General features: G+C 45.5%; 1 protein-coding gene across 2 annotated transcripts in view; it reads right to left on the bottom strand.

Moving 5' to 3' along the window:
* Positions 1 to 2653: 2653 nt before the first annotated feature.
* Positions 2654 to 19143, bottom strand: part of KAT14 (lysine acetyltransferase 14) — a 22578-nt gene continuing 6088 nt past the window's right edge. Inside the window, exons 5-11 of one of the 2 annotated variants that reach the window (XM_073339733.1) lie at positions 15532 to 15713; positions 14555 to 14974; positions 12873 to 13444; positions 11713 to 11849; positions 11243 to 11418; positions 6181 to 6371; positions 2654 to 4109 (exon numbers count right to left, since the gene is read on the bottom strand). In XM_073339733.1, the coding sequence (XP_073195834.1) occupies positions 3936 to 4109; positions 6181 to 6371; positions 11243 to 11418; positions 11713 to 11849; positions 12873 to 13444; positions 14555 to 14974; positions 15532 to 15713 (1852 nt within the window). In that variant the 3' untranslated portion in view covers positions 2654 to 3935. The remainder of the gene's footprint in view (positions 4110 to 6180; positions 6372 to 11242; positions 11419 to 11712; positions 11850 to 12872; positions 13445 to 14554; positions 14975 to 15531; positions 15714 to 19143) is intronic. The other variant, XM_073339734.2, reaches the window with a different exon arrangement.

Below are 19143 nucleotides of genomic sequence, written 5' to 3'. Positions count from 1 at the left end.
TAGTCAAATGGCTGAGGCACAAAGGAAAGGAAAGCTCAGTAGTGAATAGCATGCTCTACTTACACTCTACCAGAGGGCTCTAGCTATTCCAGAGAAAGCCAGCTGCCCCATGGAGATTTGTGTGTGCGCTTGTTTTCATATTAGTGGCCTTGAACGGCAAAGAGCCATTTGGAAGTTCAGAGTTCTGGGTCCCTTTTCCATTTACGTAAGGCCTTTTCTACACAACAAAGTTTTGTCAGCAAAAGCTGCCTTTTGCCAACAAAACAGGGGAGGTGTACACACTACAAAGCTACTTTAGCGGTCAAAAATCTGCTGTTTTCCCTACAAAAATAAAACTACCTCCATGAGAGGCATAGAGCTTTTTATAGCAAAATTAAAGCAACAAAGCATCAGTGTAGACACTGCTGTTTGTATTGTTGACATAACTGGCTTCCACCAGTATCCCACAATGCTTGCCGTGACCGCTCTGCTCACTGTTTTGATCTCTGCTGCCCTGCAGGCATGCGACCCTCTCCTTCAAAACTCTGGAAAGTATCTGATAGCTGAGCCTGCTGCTCCCTTGGGGACTCTGGAAAGTATCTGATAGCTGAGCCTGCTGGTCCCTTGGGGGAACAAAGAGCAAATCATTAGCGGGGAATGCTGCTGTTCTGCCCTGCACTGGGAACACAGGGGCACGCAGACTGCTGCTGCAGGGAGCGGGGGTGGAGGAGGATGGGAGAGGGGACTGCTGGGCTGCTTTGACATTCCTCAGCGCCTGTCTCCCGCACCCCAGACACACTGCTCTCCTCTCCCTCCCCCATCACACTTCAGTTGAAAAGTGGCTGACAAGGATGGGATTGAGAAACCTGCCCCATGTGATGCTGTACCTGCCCAATGAGGCATGGCAAACCCTTCCCAAAGCACCCTGCGGCCAGTTGCACAGTGGGATAGGTACCACAGTGCAATGCTCTCTGGGTCTGATGCAAGAGTTGTTAGTGTGGATGTGCTCTGCCGCCACAAGGAGCTAGGGTGGACATGCAACAGTGGCTTTAATTAAGGCAACATAACTTTTATGGACAAAACTTTATAGTGTAGACAAGGCCTAAGATAGATTCAACACGTGAGAGGAAAGGAGACTGGAGTCACCCCATAGTACAATCATAGATGGTGATTGGGAAGACAAACAGTTAATATTCTGGGACGTAAAACTGCCTTTCTACCTCTTCAGGTGGGTCCTCTGAGGACAAAAAATTCCCTCATTGGACTTCCACCCCCTCAAATGCCTCATGGTGTGATGACTGTCTAATGGGGAAAGGCTGTGCACAGCTCCCTTGGAACCCATCAAAACTGCACCATAGAGAAGGAAGTGCTTCCCCAGGACTGGACATGCTGCCTCCTCAATGCTACCAGCCTAAGGACCTGACCCTGATCTCTCATAGTGGGGACGGCCCAGCCCATCATCTCTAAAGGAAACATCAGTTTAATGAGCTTTTCTGCATTCTGCCTGGTTAGCTGATAAAATAGAAGCAGCTGAATTTTGAGACACTATAGCAGTTTGAGTCACAAGTGAAAACAAACTCCATATCCTATAGAGCCATCAATCCAAACCCACCCTGGACAGGTACAACACGAGAAGCATAGCCCCACCCACGTACTTCAGATTCAACTCAGAAGGACTTTCATGGGGCTCAAGGGTGCTTTCATTTCCATGGCCATTCAGTGCCAGTGATGTCTTGCTAGACTGCCTGCGAGAGCGATTTTACTGCCAGTTCTGGTGGCATCCTGCTTTCACACCAGAAGAACATTATGATGAATAGATGAGAACCACATTTCTAAAGGGACCTCAACAAGATAGCACTTTGTGAAAGGGATTTTGTGTATGCATCGACAGCACAATAGCACACTGCAGAGTATATTAATCATGGTAATCAGGTATCTCATTTTAACTCCACAGTTCTGGGAGTACAGTAAACTGTAGGAACCAGGCGCAGAATTTAGACAGCTAACTGGCTGGACAAAGCAATGGACAAGCAATATTTACAAGTCAGAGAATGTAGCCATCTCTGTATTGTCACTTGTGCCTATATCTCACTTGCCCATAAAACTGCAGAGGAATCTATTTAACTTATTTGTCCTCTATTGGCATTGTGTCAGAGCACTTCACAATCATGAATATATTTTGCTTAACACCACCCGTGTGAGGTATGGAAGTGCCATTCCCCCCATTTTACAGATGGGAAACTGAGGCACAGAGAGGCTAGGTGACTTGCTCACGGTCACACTAGGAGTCTGGTAGAGCAGGGAATTGAAGCTGGATCTTCAAGTCCTAGGCTAGTGCCCTAATCACTGGCCCATCCTTCCTCTCTTGGATGGGGCACAGTTGTGCACATACAAAGTTAAGGGTGTCTTGAAAATCTCACTGCATATTTTGTCTTAAAATCCAAAAAACAGTTTCATTTCCATGGATTATTTAAAATAACTGCTTGATTTCATCATAATCAAACACTTTTTATGTTGTCTTCTGGAGTGTGTGGAAAGGGCCTGTTAAGGCAAGATCCTCTATGGCCCTTATGCAGTTGCGCAATAGAGGCGAGTATAAGGAGCCCCCGACATCAAAAAAGACGATAGAAGTGAATGGTGGGAAAAATAAATGAACACACCATATGACTGCAGCTGGGCTTGTCCAAGAGAAGGTCTTTAATTTCACTCGAGGACAGAACTTTCCGGAAACAGCTAACTCTTAACATCAGTAACATCAAGGATTTTCACACACAGTCATAAAATATTTGGAAATGTGCACAGATGGCAGGGCAGATAGTTCTCAGATGGTTTCAAAAGTCATGAGTTTTTTCTAGTACCAATTACATATGTGTCTCAGGGAGGGCTTACCTTGGCTGTACAGAAACAGACAGAGTGTCGGTCTCTCTGCCCAGATTAGAATGCAGACCACACTTAGGCACCTAAAATGTATACAAGGTGGATTTAAAAAAGCACATCTGTTCTCTGTAGCTATGTGGCTCTGACATTAAGACTACGGAGGTGTGGCTCATGTTCCAGATGCACAGACTGCCGTATCTACAACCTGCTAAACTGTAAAACAATCCGGCAAGCTACCGTTCACCTGCAGTAAAAGGGGAGTAGGAGCTGCTAAACTATGTAGGAAAAGGACTAGTCCTCCGTGTGAGGCAAGCCCTGTGTTTGCTTCTTTTTGTTGCCTTAACACTTTTCTTGGCTTACCCGGTAACGTTTAGAGCCTTGCAATCACAGACTGGGCTCTTTGGAGAAAAGTTACTGCCTCATCTTTGCCCCCTGTTTCCACTAGTTACAATAGGTTAATGCCATAAAGCAAGGATCAGATTTCAAATCTCACAACTGCCTCTCCTCTTGTGCTAAGATTCCTCAAACCAGACTGCCTATGGCATAAGGGGGTGGGGTGCTGGAGCCAGCAAGGCTGGGCCCATGGTTGGAGGGATGCTTTATAGCTTCAACAACTGATAGATGGACTTAAAGATTTCAAAGAGCTGACTTAGCAGCTCTTGTAGCTAACCTCACCTAGCTACAAACACACCTGACATCCTGTTCCTGCTACAGAATACTGTGCACTGCACAAACTTCATACTGAACACACAACCACTGCAACACACTGTTAGGTTTGAGAAATTTAATGTCCTCCAGCCCCTTTGAAGTCTAATTGTTTGTCAAAGGGCTCTCCAAAAAGAGGGCAGGAAATTCCCCTTCCATTGTGTCCCAGTTCATACTCTCAGGCCTGTTGCTCGACACCCCCATGGAGGCCATAAATCAATCTCAGATTGCAAATTAAGCATATAGTATATCATTGCTGATGTTAGCGATAATGGCATCACTGAACCCTAACAGCCAACCTCCTGAGCTGAAATCCATGGCAACTCTTAATACAGCCTGTCAGGTTTTCCACGGAGCTGTGTATCCGTGATATATTATCGTCGCAATCTCAGAAAGAATGCATGCTTGCACTCCTTGCTATCTAAGGGGTAATATTTGTCGTAAAAATCCAAAATGTATTCTTCAGTCTTAAATCCAAATTTTTGATACAGCAGCATAGCGGAGTTGCTTGCAGAGACGTGAAGAGTAACATCTTTGCCCATACAGGTCTGCCAAAGAAAAAACACAGCCAGACAATGAGAGCGCCTCCAGGGAAAAGGAGGAGGTGAAGAAACTCAAATTCTAGAATTTAACTACTTAGAGAAATGTGGGGAAAGCAGAGGCCTTGAAACAGAGAAATTACAACACATAGCAACAGCTGAAATCAGATGAACGACTGTTTATCAAAAACCTTTGTGATTGAGTAATCAGCAGTTTGAGGGCAGGAACAGAAACTAGACTTTAATTTGTCAATTTTCCTATCTCCTTCTCAGTGTAATTGTTAATTAAAAATAATCTCAAACACTTACTAACAGTGACCGGAAGAAAAAAACATCCAAAAGAGTAAGCATTCTGCTTCTGGGGCTGGACACATTTCTGTCATCAAATACACCTAGACTTGCTAGAATCACACTGGCACCACTAGGTTACCTCCAGGTGTGTCACACTGGAATTCCAGTAGATGCCAGCCTGATCCACTCCCATCCTTGAGCCCCTGGGCTCACAGCCTGAGAAGCCCAGCTAAATATCTGTGTTCAGATAGTAAGTGGCAATTCTGACATTAACTTGGAGATTCTTTGTTATTTAGCAATCAGATTATTCATAAAAACTCTCCAATATGTTTAATATAATAATTCTTCTGACTTTTAGCACTCCTTTCATGCCATGCTCTGAAAGCATTTTGCATCCATTACATCCAAACGGTAAGTACAAGGAAGGAGTAGGATACAGCCATTAAGGAATTTTAATGACAGAGCATTTGATCTTGGTGTGCAAGAAAAATTAATTCTTGTTTTCAGAGGCTAGTAATAAGACTCCCACCTGTATGAGGCCAGAATAAAGCAATCAAAATTAGGGACATTTTTGAAAAAGAAAAGTTAGAACCAGAACATTAGAAATATTCAGCCTTGACCCCAGTGAAATGTGTAACTTTTGGAATTGCATTCACACAATTCAGTGCGCTGTTTGCATCAGAGGATGGAATCTAGTCTATTTGTAGATTATGCTACTGCCAGCAGTTCATCTCAAACTGAATATAACCTGCCTCCCACCATAGACCCAAATACACAGCAGATCAGTGGTAGTCAAACAGAAGCTTAATGTGAAGTGGCAATCTCTCGTTATCACTGGAGTCGGTTTGTGTGACCCCCACTGTTTGTGGGACACCAGTGCAAATCCTGGTTAGCTCTGTTGAACTTGATGGCATTACTTTGGTTTTATCTCAGTGTAACTGGGAGCAGAATTTGGTCAACTGTTTATTTTAGATCCTGCAAACAGTAGTGGTAATTTTCCACAATGGCCCATCAATGGGCCGAAACTCTGCCACAGAGGAGACCTAATTCAGTTTTCATGCCCCTTTGAATTTTGGCATCTCTTCTAAGGATGTGTCCTCACTAGACTTTTGTACCTTGAGTTCACTGATGCCAGTGAACTCGAGGCAGTTAACACGTTTGTAAAATGTGGGCATTCCTCACGTTTGATCCAAGTGACAAACATTTGTTCTTTACCTAAACCGAGATACATTTGAACAAGCACCCTACATGTCAGAGTCTATGGCATTAACTCTGCTTGTGATCTAGTCATCGGTGGCCAGTGACTGGTGTAGCTGAGTTACAGGTAAGGAAAGCTATACTGGTACTGATTGAGCCTTCCCCTGCTTGAAACTGGGATTAGCTCATCCAGTGCAGATCGCAACTTTTCTTTTCTACGCTTGCGGTTTGCAATGTTGCTGCTGCACAGTTACTGGCTGCTGATGGATGAATCAGAGCCAAACCCAAATACAGACAAGGCCTGTATCACTTGGCTAATCTCCTAGGCCATCCAATCACGCATAGCCTACCCTATTTGAAAATGTCCTTTTAAATCCATAAAAAAATTCTGTTTGAGTATAATGATTTTCACAATAAAAATTCACACATGGTAGCACGTCACCCATGTAAGTACACAAACAAGGTAACAAAGGATGGGAAGGGGAGAGAGAGAGGATAATAACAAGCGGTATTGACTCAGCACTGTTTGCATCCACACATAAAGATGGGGACAATGCTGGCTCCTTATCAAGGAGAAGAATCTTGCAGCTACCTGAATAAGATGGTAGATCATAAAGGTTGCAATCCCTGCTCTTCTCCACTCAGGATGAACAAACAGAAAAGAGATGTAAGCTTCATTGTATTTCACGTCTGGCACCATGAAGCCAAAGGCAATGATGACTTTTTTGTAAAGGACAACAACACTGAAGTCTGGATACTGCAGGCATTCTGACAAATCAATTCCTACAGGGTGTGAGAAGAGCACAGCTATAAAGCACTGCAAACCAAAGGGAAATGTTAATTCAATACAAAACAGTTCATACAATATTATACAGTCAGGGCATGATGGAATTTAAGGGAAATTAACAGCTTAAAGAGTGTTAAAAAGCAGGTTTTTCAGGAGAATCTGCTCAACTACTACTTTTTGTTGTCATTTTCAAACTCTTATGCATAGAAAGATGCTATCAGCCTGTAAGGCCAGAAAAGAAGTCAATTGAAGTCAATTCAACTACTGTTGAAGTCAATGGGAGCAGCATTTAGCCCATGTACAGAAGAAAAAAAATCCTTAAAAATGGACTTTACAGCAGCCGGTGCTAAGAAATTAACAACACTGATTCACACCCAAATGGTATGAAAATAAAGACAAAAAACTAACTTAAAATGTGGTTCTGCTCTAAAAAGTGATGGTAAAAATGGCATCTTGTTACCCAACTGATGATCTTCCTGTGTGTATTCAGAGCCACAGCTACTGAATTCATAAAGGGCCCAATTCCAAACACACACATGAATAAAGTTACATGTGTAAATGATAGCTGGACTGGGTCCTAAACGTGTTTGTACTGCTCTTTACTTCTGATAGTACTTCTGCCCTGCATAGCCAATAAAGCTATGGGACAGTGTAATGGATTCTATTACAGCTTGCTCATCAACAGGAGTGTATTGCTGGCAATATGTGACTCCAAAAGAATTTCAGATCTCAGGTTGAGATTCCAGGGCTGCAGACTGAAAAACTGTATTTGTATTTGTACACTGGTCAGATCCGGTCTAGAGCCAGGGAGGTACAATCAACGTGGAACCCCAAGAAGCCATGTGTAAGAAAGCCACCTCCTCTCTTCTGCAGATGAGACCTCTTTTCATGAAGAAGGAAGATAGAGTAACACTGGACTTTTTACAGATGCAAGAAAGGGTTCATAGATTTTGAAATGAAGCACAGAAATTAAAATGATCCTGCCCAGATTTAAATCTGATTTATGGAGCTTAGATTCACTAGAGATTTTTTGCATCAGTTAAATAGAGGAAGTGAGTATCTTTGGTTATGTCTTCATTGGGGGGAAAAAAAAGTTATGGTTTTATGGCAAGATAACTAACTTAAGTTAGTTTTTTTGATGCACAATCTTAGTGGATACAAGGCATTGTAGTTTTTATCTTAGCATAGCCAGTTAATCAGACCTACAATCCCCACCTGGGGTTTACTTCAGCTAGCTACCTCAAGGGGAAAACTATATTGCCTTATCTCTAGTAGGATTTTATTATCTCGGTGTAAAAAACCCAATCCCCCCCACCCCCCCTTTTTTTTTTTTTTTTGCAGTGAAGACATAGCCTTTGTAAAAGCTAGTTTGGACACTCCTCACATGTTTTTGGTTTACCCTCTGCTGATCCCTCCTAGCCTGTAAACAAAAGATTTTAATTCTCTAAGCCTTTACAAAGGTCTGAACTACCTTTAATTAAGTGGCAATAGACTTATCCTTTAAGTCATTTTTCAGAGTAGAACAGTACACTTGATCGGTGTCTGTACAGTCCTTAGTGCAATGGGGTACTGGGCCACGCCTGGGGCTCCTAAGCACTATGGTAACAGAAATCATTAATAATAAATATAAGGGCCAGATTCTCCATTACACCTGGGCAAAGGTAGTGCCCAGTACATGTAAGCCATTACCATTCTAATTTGGTAATATTTTACACCCATTTTCCACAGATGGAATTGCCTAAGCAAGATGCAAGGCAGGGAAGAATCAGACCCTTCATGTTTCCTCATATGCTCATTAAAACCATCACAAAAATGCCAACAACGGATGTATTTGCAAAGGTGGAGTAACAGCATATTGTTTTTCTGTAACACGAATTATTCTTGAGATTTAAAACTTCATGGAATACTGGGAGCAAACAGTGGAATTAACCAATCTCTTGCCTGAGAAAGAGTTGGGTGGAGAGGAATCAGTGATAAGGAGAAGTGTTAATTATCTCAGGGCTGCAGTCTACTGTGAAATGACTCAGAGCTTGTCTGTACACAAAGTTGTATGGCTTTGACTACTGGTTATAAAGCAGTACAGCCCCAACATGGCGTGTATACTGGCTTTATATAAGTACAGTTTAGGGCTCATCTACATGGGAGGTGTTTCCCTTATGCTAGTATAATTATACCAGTATGGTTAAAGCACTGTACCTTATACTGGTTGGTATAACTCTCCTGTTTAGACACACACATTCCAGAATGAGTAACTTTTTTAGGCTGTTTAAACTGCTTCCAAAGCTACATAAGCTAAACCAGAAAAAAGCCACTCTTATGCCATAACTACAACTCCACACAGAATCATAGAATATCAGGGTTGGAAGGGACCTCAGGAGGGCATCTAGTCCAAGCCCCTGCTCAAAACAGGACCACTCCCCAACTAAATCATCCCAGCCAGGGCTTTGACAAGCCTGACCTTAAAAACATCTAAAGAAGGTGATTCCACCACCTCCCTAGGTAACCCATTCCAGTGCTTCACCACCCTCCTAGTGAAAAAGTTTTTCCTAATATCCAACCTAAATCTCCCCCACTGCAACTTGAGACCATTACTCCTTGTTCTGTCATCCACTACCACTGAGAACAGTTTAGATCCATCCTCTTTGGACCCCCTTTCAGATAGTTGAAAGCAGCTATCAAATCCCTCCTCATTCTTCTCTTCTGCAGACTAAATAATCCCAGTTCCCGCAGCCTCGCCTCATAAATCATGTGCTCCAGCCCCCTAATCATTTTTGTTGCCCTCCGCTGGACTCTTTCCAATTTTTCCACATCCCTCTTGTAGTGCGGGGCCCAAAACTGGACACAGTACTCCAGATGAGGCCTCACCAATGTCGAATAGAGGGGAACGATCACGTCCCTCGATCTACTGGCAATGCCCCTACTTATACATCCCAAAATGCCATTGGCCTTCTTGGCAACAAGGGCACACTGTTGACTCATATCCAGCTTCTCGTCCACTGTAACCCCTAGGTCCTTTTCTGCAGAACTGCTGCCGAGCTATTCAGTCCCTAGTCTGTAGCGGGGCATGGGATTCTTCCTTCCTAAATGCAGGACTCTGTACTTGTCCTTGTTGAACCTCAGATTTCTTTTGGCCCAATCCTCTAATTTGTCTAGGTCCCTCTGTTTCCTATCACTACCCTCCAGCAAACGTATCCCTACCACTCCTCCCAATTTCGTGTCATCTGCAAACTTGCTGAAAGTGCAATCCACGCCATCCTCCAGATCATTAATGAAGATATACAACAAAACTGGCCCCGGGACCGACCCTTGGGGCACTCTGCTTGATGCCGGCTGCCAACTAGACATGGAGCCATTGATCACTACCCATTGAACCTGATGATCTAGCCAGCTTTCTATCCACCTTATAGTCCACATAGGGAGTCACACTGGTATAATTAGAGCACTTTAAATTCACACCCTTCCTTATACCGGTATAATTTCCACATGTAGACAAGACTTATTTGTGGAGGTTCTTGTATCAGTATCAGACACCTTTATACCAGTATAATTGTATTCACACTAAGGGTGGTACTGGTATAACTATTTCAGTAGAAAATCTCACCTTTAACTGACACCCGGTGTGACTGCAGTTTGGCTACACATACCCAAGCTATCTTTAATCTCATTAGCTCAGGTACCAGAGCAGGGAAGCCAGGGCAGCTGACCAAAACCCTGGGTAATTACTCACAGGGCTAGCCCACTCTGTCGCATCTTCAGTGCTCTGATACATGAGCTAGCTAGATTAAAACTAGATAGATGTATTTCCACTAGGAGCCTAAATAACTGTGTATTTGGGCCTTGGTGCTTATCACAAATTCCTGTCTGTGCCATAAGGATAGGCACTGAGTGGATGGGGGACTGAGGGATTTGGAGGGATGTGGGGGAGAGTTGTGATAAAGGTGTTCAGTTTCTGTTAGAACCAGAGGGTGTCTCATGCTTTCCAAAGTTGCTTGTGTAAAGACAGACATGCCAATTTATCGACTACTGATTTAGGGCTTAATGGTGCTATTGCAATACAAATAATATCTAATAATAATAATCGACCAAGTGTAGTGCAAATATTGATTTTAAAATATAGGTGTGGACTGCTTGCTTGTGTGTTATGAAAAACTTAATTTGCAGTGTTAGAGATGCTGAACCACATAGCAGATCATCATTACTAAGTCTCTACTGCCTAGGAACCACACCCAAGATCAGGGCTGCATAGTGACATGCATATAGTAAGAGACAGATCCTGCTCCAAGGAGCTTACAATAAAAAAAAATAAATAAAAAGCAACACAGACAAATAAATACTATAATCCCTATTTTACCAAAGGGAAACTGTGGCCCAGAGAGATTAAGGACCTTGCCCATGGTCACATAGGGAGCATGTGGCAGAGGCAGGAATCCTACCCAGATTGCCTGAGTTCCAGTCCAGTGCGTTGCGGCCTTGTGCTTACTGGGAAGAAACTTTCTTCTCACGCCAGTTAGGAACAGTGTCTGGTAAAACCTCTGTTTACTATGATAAGGCCCTGATTCAGCAAAACACTTAAGCGGGTGCTTAACTTTAGGCATGCAAGTAGTCCTCTTAGCTCACACACTCCAAGCACAGTACATGCTTAAGTGCTTTGCTGACTCAAGGCCCAATTGCCCAGTACGGTTTGATCTCAGAAATGTAGAGGCTGACGTCTTTCCACCACAGACCATCTGACAGAATTCCTCTTAAATAAATATTTCTAGAATAACTGAGGCAAACAAATAACCACTGAGGAAACAGACCTGCTCCAAAAATAATTTTTGAAACAAAACCTTTTCTTTCCTAGAAAACCGTACTGAGGGAATCCTACCAGGCCAGAAGAATTCATGGCACATGGAGTTGATCGTGGGGATGTGGTTCGGGCGAACGTAGCAGTAATCAATGGGTGCTTCAGGCTCAGCCTTCCAGTCAGGATCGTTCTTGTGTGGATGGGCACAGATTTCTGCCAGCAGCTGCAGTTTAGGAGGCTTGGTCTCATGGTCACGCCTGCCAGTACCACAAAAACAATCAACAATGTGAAAGACAAGCTGGTAACAATAACTGCCACTGCTACTAAATGTTTGCTGCACAGGAAATATTCCTCTGATATACTACAAGTGCTACAAGAGGACGTTGTGTTCCATTCATTCCTGTGGAAACTTGTGCCCAACCAGGCAAAAATACAAGCTATTCACCAGAAGCCAGGATGCTTTTGCAATCCTGAGCACCCTGCACCAGTCTGCCCCTAAGAATGGGAGGAGAGAATGACAGAAGTGAGATTCAGACTCTAGGAGTCTGTACCTGATGTAAGGTTTCAGAACGCGAGACGTGTAGGGACTGACGATGCTGTGGTCTGTCACCAAGTCTTCTGAGCCTACCAGTCGGTACAGAAATTTTGTTGTCTGGTGCCTATATCCCTTCATAGCAGGCAGCGTAGTCTACATGGCAGGACAAAAATAAATGGTCATGTCAGGGGAGCTGCCAACAGCCTTATGTTTGGAACCCAAAGCTACAGAGGGGAAAAGACTTCTCTCAGGTGGGGTTTCCACCTGTCCGACCAGGGAGTCTGGCACCTACAGTCCAGTGCTCCTGCCCATAGTGACTCCACAGCTCCCCCAAATTTCAGAGCCTGATCCTGCAAGGTTCTGAGTGCACCCATCACCCACTGTCATCTTGGGAGTGCCCATGGTCCTGGATGGTAAGAAAGTAATGCAATTTGTCAAGGTACTTACACAGGCTCCATCACCAAAGTGTTTGAGTGTAGAAGGAGCATGAGCAACTGGAACTGAGCAACGGTGGCATCTACACGTGTTTGTATTTTATAGAGCAGGGGTGACCAGCCTATGGTTCCGGAGCCCCATGCGGCTCTTCAGACGTTAACATGCGGCTCCTTGTCCAGGCGCCGACTCCGGGGCTGGAGCTACAGGCGCCAACTTTCCAATGTGCCAGGGGGTGCTCACAGCTCAACCCCCGGCTCTGCCACAGGCCCTGCCCCCACTCCACCCCTTCCCCCCCTTCCCTCAGCCTGCCATGCCCTTGCTCCTCTCCCCTCCCCCGCAGAGCCTCCTGCATGCCACAAAATAGCTGACTGGGAGGTGCAGGGAGGGAGGGGGTGGTGCTGATCAGCCGGGCTGCTGGTGGGTGGGAGGCGCTGGGAGCAGGGTGCGGGAGCTGATGGGGGACTGCTGACCTATTACTGTGGCTCTTTGGCAATGCACATTGGTAAATTGTGGCTCCTCCTCAGGCTCAGGTTGGCCACCCCTGGTATAGAGTATTATCCAACTGTAGAATGGAGCTGGGAAGTGCACTGGTGTGGATACAAGTCCTTTAAAAAATGAAGCTCATTCTTGTAATCCTTTTTACTTTGGGAGCCAGATTTCCTCAGTTTGATGTCTACTACATGTAACAGAAACCCGGATACAGCTGGCCCCAGGAACTAACTTGGAATTGAAAGCACTCACCTGGTACCTGTCCAGGATCCTGAAATCCTGGCTAGTCGTTCTGTATGTTGCATGCCCTGCTGGCAGCCTGGAAATGCCTCTTTCTTTGGCTCCATAGATCCCATCAACCAAGAGCAGAGCAGCATTCACAACCTGGTCCAAGTCAAAGAGTGGCAGTCCCCTTTCCCTCTTGGCCTGCCGGACTATCAGCTTGCGCCTCAACCTCCGGGCCTCTGGGGTCATGCTCACAGCATTGGGACAGGCCTCCAGCCTCTTCAGAAGTAGCTTTTCCTCATAGATGCTTACAGATGTGTACTTGGGAGCTTTGGGCTTATTGTCCTTCTCCACCTGTGGCTTCCTCTTGTCTCGCCCCCTGGCCTGTAGGGATGCATTTGAATCTTCAGGGTCTTCGCTGTCAACTTCCATCCTCTCTGCTTTCTCTTCTTCACTCTCCACCTCTTGCTTGATCTGCTCAGGCGTTTTCACTTTCTTTCGGCTCACTATCATAGGCCCAGCACCCATTGGCCCACTAGGAGGGGGAATGTACTCTATTCCTGGATCTATGACTCCATCTCCTTCCATTTCTTCATCATCTGTACAGAAGACCAAAATAACTCAATAGACACACACAAATGCAAACCCAGCATAGCAAGAACATCATCACCCCAGGGGGTTTGTGGCTGTAAGTGTGAAGGAAATATAACGTGGCGTTTACCTGTAATAGCCTGCCTGTCAGACACTCCTGGGCCTACATTTTCAAAAGTAACTAGTGATTTTGGATGCCCAACTTGAGAAATCTTAAAGGAGCCTGATTTCAGGAAGTGCTGAGCACCTGCCATTTAAGGTCTCTTTAAAGTGTCTCACAGTTTGGCCCCTTCAAACAGGGGCAACCGAAACCAATAGTCCCTTCAAAATGTAGACTCATTTTTTTTTTCTATTTTAAAGGAACACTTTTTAAAATTGTTCTTTACTTAATGCCTTCCTTAAAAATTCCTTAAGAGCATGAAAACTGATGCAATAAAATGGCAGAGCTGAGCTGAAGCCTTACAGATTACTGGCCAGATGTTCAGCTGGTGTAAGCTGGACAAGTTCCACTTAAGTTAATGGAGCAAAGCTGAAGTGATATCCTTACTTACAGTGAGTAGTGCTTATTCCATGTGTTCCCCCTATTCATTTCAATGAACTACTCATGGTATAAAGTACTATTCAGCTTCAGTAAGCATCTCACAATCTGACCCAGAATTCATCTCTTTGATTAGGGAATGTTACATGTCTGTACTCAGACAAATGAAAGCACTAGAAAACAAACAAACAAAAACCTCAATACTTTACTGATGTGAAAGACTCTTTCCTTTAAGAGAGCTCTCTAATTTTGCCTTGACCTGACATTGCAACACTATTACCTGTCATATTGTTTTATGCAGGAATTACTGGGTGAAATTGTCTGCCCTGTGTTATAAAAGATGTCACACTAGATGACCAAGTGGTCCCTTCCTGCCTTAGAATCTCTGACTACATCTGTCTGTGAAAATCTAATTTAGATTGTCATGTAATTAGGAAGAAAACTGCACTTTGCCAGTTATTTTCCATCATGCCTTGAAGTAAAGCAAACAGGGTATTCTTTTGTCAAGGTAACTATGTCAACACTATTGTTAGAAACTGCTTGTCACTTCCTATTAAACACAACACATGGCATCTCTTACCATGAAACAAGGCCTGTGGCGGCATTACATCCGGGATGAGATCTGCTTCTGAGAGCAGGCTGGGAGTAGCTGAATGGGAAGCTGGCGTCCCAGGAGCAGAGAAGTCCAGAGATGGGGAAGGAGACGGGCTTGTCAGAGGAGTTCGATCTGAGGAGCTCAAAGATGAGAAGTCAATCACCTCTCCCTTCTCAAGGACCATGTCAGGGCGACGGCCTCGGCTGGTGAATTTGACGGGAGTGGAGGAGGTGCTTCGGTCCAGGAAGCCGGCTGCCTCCTTCTGGGCTCTCCTAATGTCCTTGGCTTCTTGAGTGCGAGACCTCTTCTCCTTCAGCTCCATGGCTGACTCTACAGGATTGCGGCTCACCCGCTTCCTCAGCCCCTCCACTGTAATGATGGGATCCAGAGGTGGTTTTGAAGCTGCTAGAGAATAAATAGTTTATTTATTCTAAAAGGCACTGAGCTTTTGATGCCCCTTTACTCATCATTTGTATCCACATGAGCAAGTTTTGATGGTAGTCTTTTAAGAAGGGCCTTCAAGCCATGGTTGAAATTCTCCCCTGTGTAGAGCATCGAGCATAAAGGTTAGGCACCACTGAAGTCCGATATTGGCCCTTTGCACAGGAGTGAATTTCACTCCTTGTGACTAAACTGACAAAAGATGCTTTAAAAAGAGAAGAACATCAAGGTAACAGGGAGTAGAGAAATTGTGGTAATTACAGAGACAGGAAAGCAATACAAAATACAAAAGCACTTGGATCATTTAAATGACAATACGTGTATGTACGCTACAAAGAGGGTGTAAAAAACTATGGGTCTCTTCTCACACTGGTATAAATCTGGAGAAACTCCTCTGAAGTCAGTGGATTTACACCAGTGTAAAACTAGTGCAAATGAGAGCAGAATCAGGCCCTGTAACCCCACCCACCCCATCCACAGCTGTGCCATTCCATTCTGTGTGTTGTCATCATGACAGTTACCTTTTGCTTTCAGTGCAGATGCAGAGAGCTTCTCTGCTTCGGGTTTCATCGTAGGAGGCTTATTGTGAACAAGTTTCCACCATCCTGGTTCTCCAAATTCCTGTGCCCCTGAGCGGAAAAACAAGGGGCTCCCTACAGAAAGACAACCAGCAACAGTGCTCCACCAAGTTGAAGTCTTCTTCCTAAATCAAGAGAGGGAAAAATGAGAGACACCAAGAACATTTTAATTAGACTTTATTCTCCTTTGCCAAAAAGACTAGGGTGAATGCTTGTGCCATTTACTCTGATGTAGTAGTTCACTTGGCCTCCAGACTTGAAGCATTTCAGCAGTGCCACTCTTTCTGATTTCCACTGGGTGATTTCCAGCTGGAATCTGGGACACCAAGTTCCAAGACCCAGCTATGACTTATCAACTAGACTCTGCTCTGAAAAGCGATTCCATTTTGATGCTCTCTCAGGGACTCGCAATATCAAATATGCGGAGTTTACAAGTAAAGAGATGGTTTTCCTAACTGCTGGTGCTTTGTTTATTCCGGCTTTCACATCACCAACCATAAAGATTCTGTAGTTGGGTCTTAATCAACAGTTCTATTGACAATAAAAGAGCCAGAACAGAATCCAGCTTACTCTCCAGTAGCTGTGCTAACTTAACAGTGCTAAGAAGAATAAAAACTTACTCTGTTGTTAAAGTCAGTAGATAGGACTCAAGACACATAAGGGAGAGGGGTATTGGAAGGGGGAGAGAGAGAGAAGGGAAAGATCTGAGTAAGAAGGTGTCATTTTACATGAGGGGTCGGCAACCTTTTAGAAGCGGTGTGCCAAGTCTTCATTGATTCACTTTAATTTAAGGTTTCGTGTGCCAATATTACATTTTAACGTTTTTTAGAAGGTCTCTCTCTATAAGTCTGTATATTATATAACTAAATTATTGTTGTATGTAAAAAGGTTTTCAAAATGTTGAAGAAGCTTCATTTAAAATTAAATTAAAATGCTGATCTTACACCGCCGGCCCGCTCAGCCCACTGCCCATCTGGGGTTCCGTTCACCTAGGCCGGCAGCGGGCTGAGCAGGGCCTGCGGCCGGGACCCAGGCTGGCAAGGGGCCGGCAGCCACAACCCCAGACCGGCAGCGGGCTGATCGGGACCAGCGGCTGGGACCCCAGATCAGCAGTGGGCTGAGCGGCTCAGCCCGCTGCTGGTCTGGGGTTCTGTCCGCCGGCTCCTGCCAGCCAGGGTCCCAGCTGCCGGCCCCGCTCAGCCCGCTGCCGGTCTTGGGTCCCAGTCCTGTTCACATAGAGTAGGTACCTACCTTCTCCCTGGTTCTGGCCCATTCTCTTCCTCTCTCTGCACTGAGATGAGGGTGGGAGTGCACTGAGAACAGAGCTGGGGGTGAAGAAGCAGGCTAGGGGTTGGGGTGCAGGGTCTGGCCAGGAGCTAGAATGAGGGAGGAGGCTCAGGGTTGGGGCAGGAGGTTTGGGTGTGGAGCACTTACCTGGGCAGCTCCCATTTGGTGCGAGGGGTGCAGGTGGGAACGTGGGGGTATGTGTGCAGGAGCTCCCGTTTGGTGCTGAGGGTGGGGGTGGGGATGTGGATGTGGGGGGTGCAAGAGTCAGGGCATGGGGTGGGGGGGGGCTGGGTATGTGTGGGGGGTGCAAGAGTCTGGGCAGGGAGTGTGTGAGGAGGGTGCAGAAGTCAGGGCAGGGGGCTGGGTATGTGTAGGGGTGCCGGAGTCAGGGCAGGGGGCTGAGTGTGTGTGAGGAGGATTCAGGGTCAGGGCAGAGGGCTGGGGGTGTGTGAAGGAGGTGCAGGGGTCAGGGCAGAGGACTGGGGGGTGTGGGGGGTTCAGAGTCAGGGCAGAGGGCTGGGGGTGTGTGAGGGGGCTGCACAATGGTGCTGTTTGAGGAAAGGTAGTGGGGATGCTCTCTCCCGAACCTGCCCTCGCCCCCCTCTGCTCTTGGGGAACAGCAGCCACCTCTGTAGTATTTTGAAACAGGAGTCAGGCAAGGGGGAAGCAATGAGACATGGTGGGGACAAAGAACAAGGAGGAGGAAAGGAGCAGAACTTCTCCTTCCTTTGCTTTGCTTCCACTGGGTATTACCGCTGGTGGGATTTTTTTTAAACTGCCTTTTTGCTTTTGTTTCTGCACTTGTGAAGAGTATGTACTCTTTGCCTGTGTAGCAGGCCTTACCCATTCGGGCTTGAGGCACTGTCACTTCCTCGGTTTCCCCTTCTTCCCCAGTTAATCCAACTTCACCCTGTGGGCATTTTCTCACTAACTCCCCTTTTTGGGGGAACTGGCATGATGAACACAAAGTTCACAACAACACAAATCTTCCATCCAGCCCTTCCTAGCTGGCTCCCATCTTTCATACGTGGTACTTAGTCCTGAACATGCTACAGCTCTTCTCCTCAGGCTCACAATCCTTTCCAGCCCTCCAAGCTGTGGCTTCTCTCCCAGCAGCAACCCGCTCCTGCAAGTCCCTCAGCTAAGACTTGTTCCTCAATAGGCTCTTGCTCCCTGCAGGTCTCTCTCTCTCAGGCCTTCTGCCTGGGAGCACTGGAGAGTTGTTACCAACCTGCCCTCTTCCAGCAGACTCCCTGAACTCTCTCTGAGTGCTCTCTCAGGCTGCCTTTGCATTTCCCAGCAGGCCTGGTTTTGAGTCACATGCTCTCATCACATGATCTAGTGGACTGAGAAGTAACCTAGTCACATGTGAGACTGAACCCAGGACTCCCTTTAAATGGCCACCTCAACCTGTGACAGCAGGTCAGACGGTGTTGAGTTTTTTTGTAGGCTGCCACAAGGCAAGCCAGCCATTTAACAGAGTTCTGGGTTCAGCCTCACCTGTGATTAGATTCAAATGAAGCAGCTGCACCACCAAGTTCTGGGACAACATGCAGGGCAGAAGTCATTTTGCAGGAGGCTGTTCTGGTTTCTCTCCTCCAAGCAAGTGGAACCATCCTCCATTCTCCCACAGGGGTGCATGCATGGAGGACAGGAAGCATTCCTGCTGGAGGCTAGGTGTAACAAGGAAAGGAGAAGAGTGCATGCAACCTGTCTCAGAATCGAGTAGCACACACAGGAAGTGATGGATCTCACAGAGAGGGAGAATGAGCCATCAGCTGTCTCCCTATCATGATGCTGCTGCCTGCAAAGAAGTCAGTCCTAAAACCTCTAGAAGCAGAGCCTGGTGGGACAGCTGCCTCATTTGAATCCTGTTTTATTGGTACCTTCAATGGTGGTGGTCAGGGTAACACAGAAATCAGGTACCTGTGTTTTAAACAGAAACAATAACGCAAAGAAATACCTTCCAATTAGACTGAAAGGCCAGATACTTATGTCCATTCTGTCAATCCAAACTATAACTCCAGAGGCTTGTTTTGTCTCCCTTGTGTCCCCACTGGCATATGCGTGTCTCTTTTCATCAGAATCAGAACAGATTCAGTGAGTTGCAGGGCATACTTAGAAAAACACATTCCATGCTCTGCGTGCCTAACAATGTCAAACTACTGTGCTGAGAGAGAAAAGGGTTATCAGCTTTGAACAGGACCTTTTATTCTGTTAGCTACTTTCCTGACACCATTAAATCAATTAGAAAATAGAATGATCCCT

Source organism: Lepidochelys kempii, chromosome 3 (genome assembly GCF_965140285.1).
Source record: "Lepidochelys kempii isolate rLepKem1 chromosome 3, rLepKem1.hap1, whole genome shotgun sequence".
Taxonomy (NCBI): Eukaryota; Metazoa; Chordata; order Testudines; family Cheloniidae; genus Lepidochelys; species Lepidochelys kempii.
The sequence above is the reverse complement of the archived record's forward strand: the minus strand, read 5'-3'. Positions and strand labels throughout refer to the sequence as shown.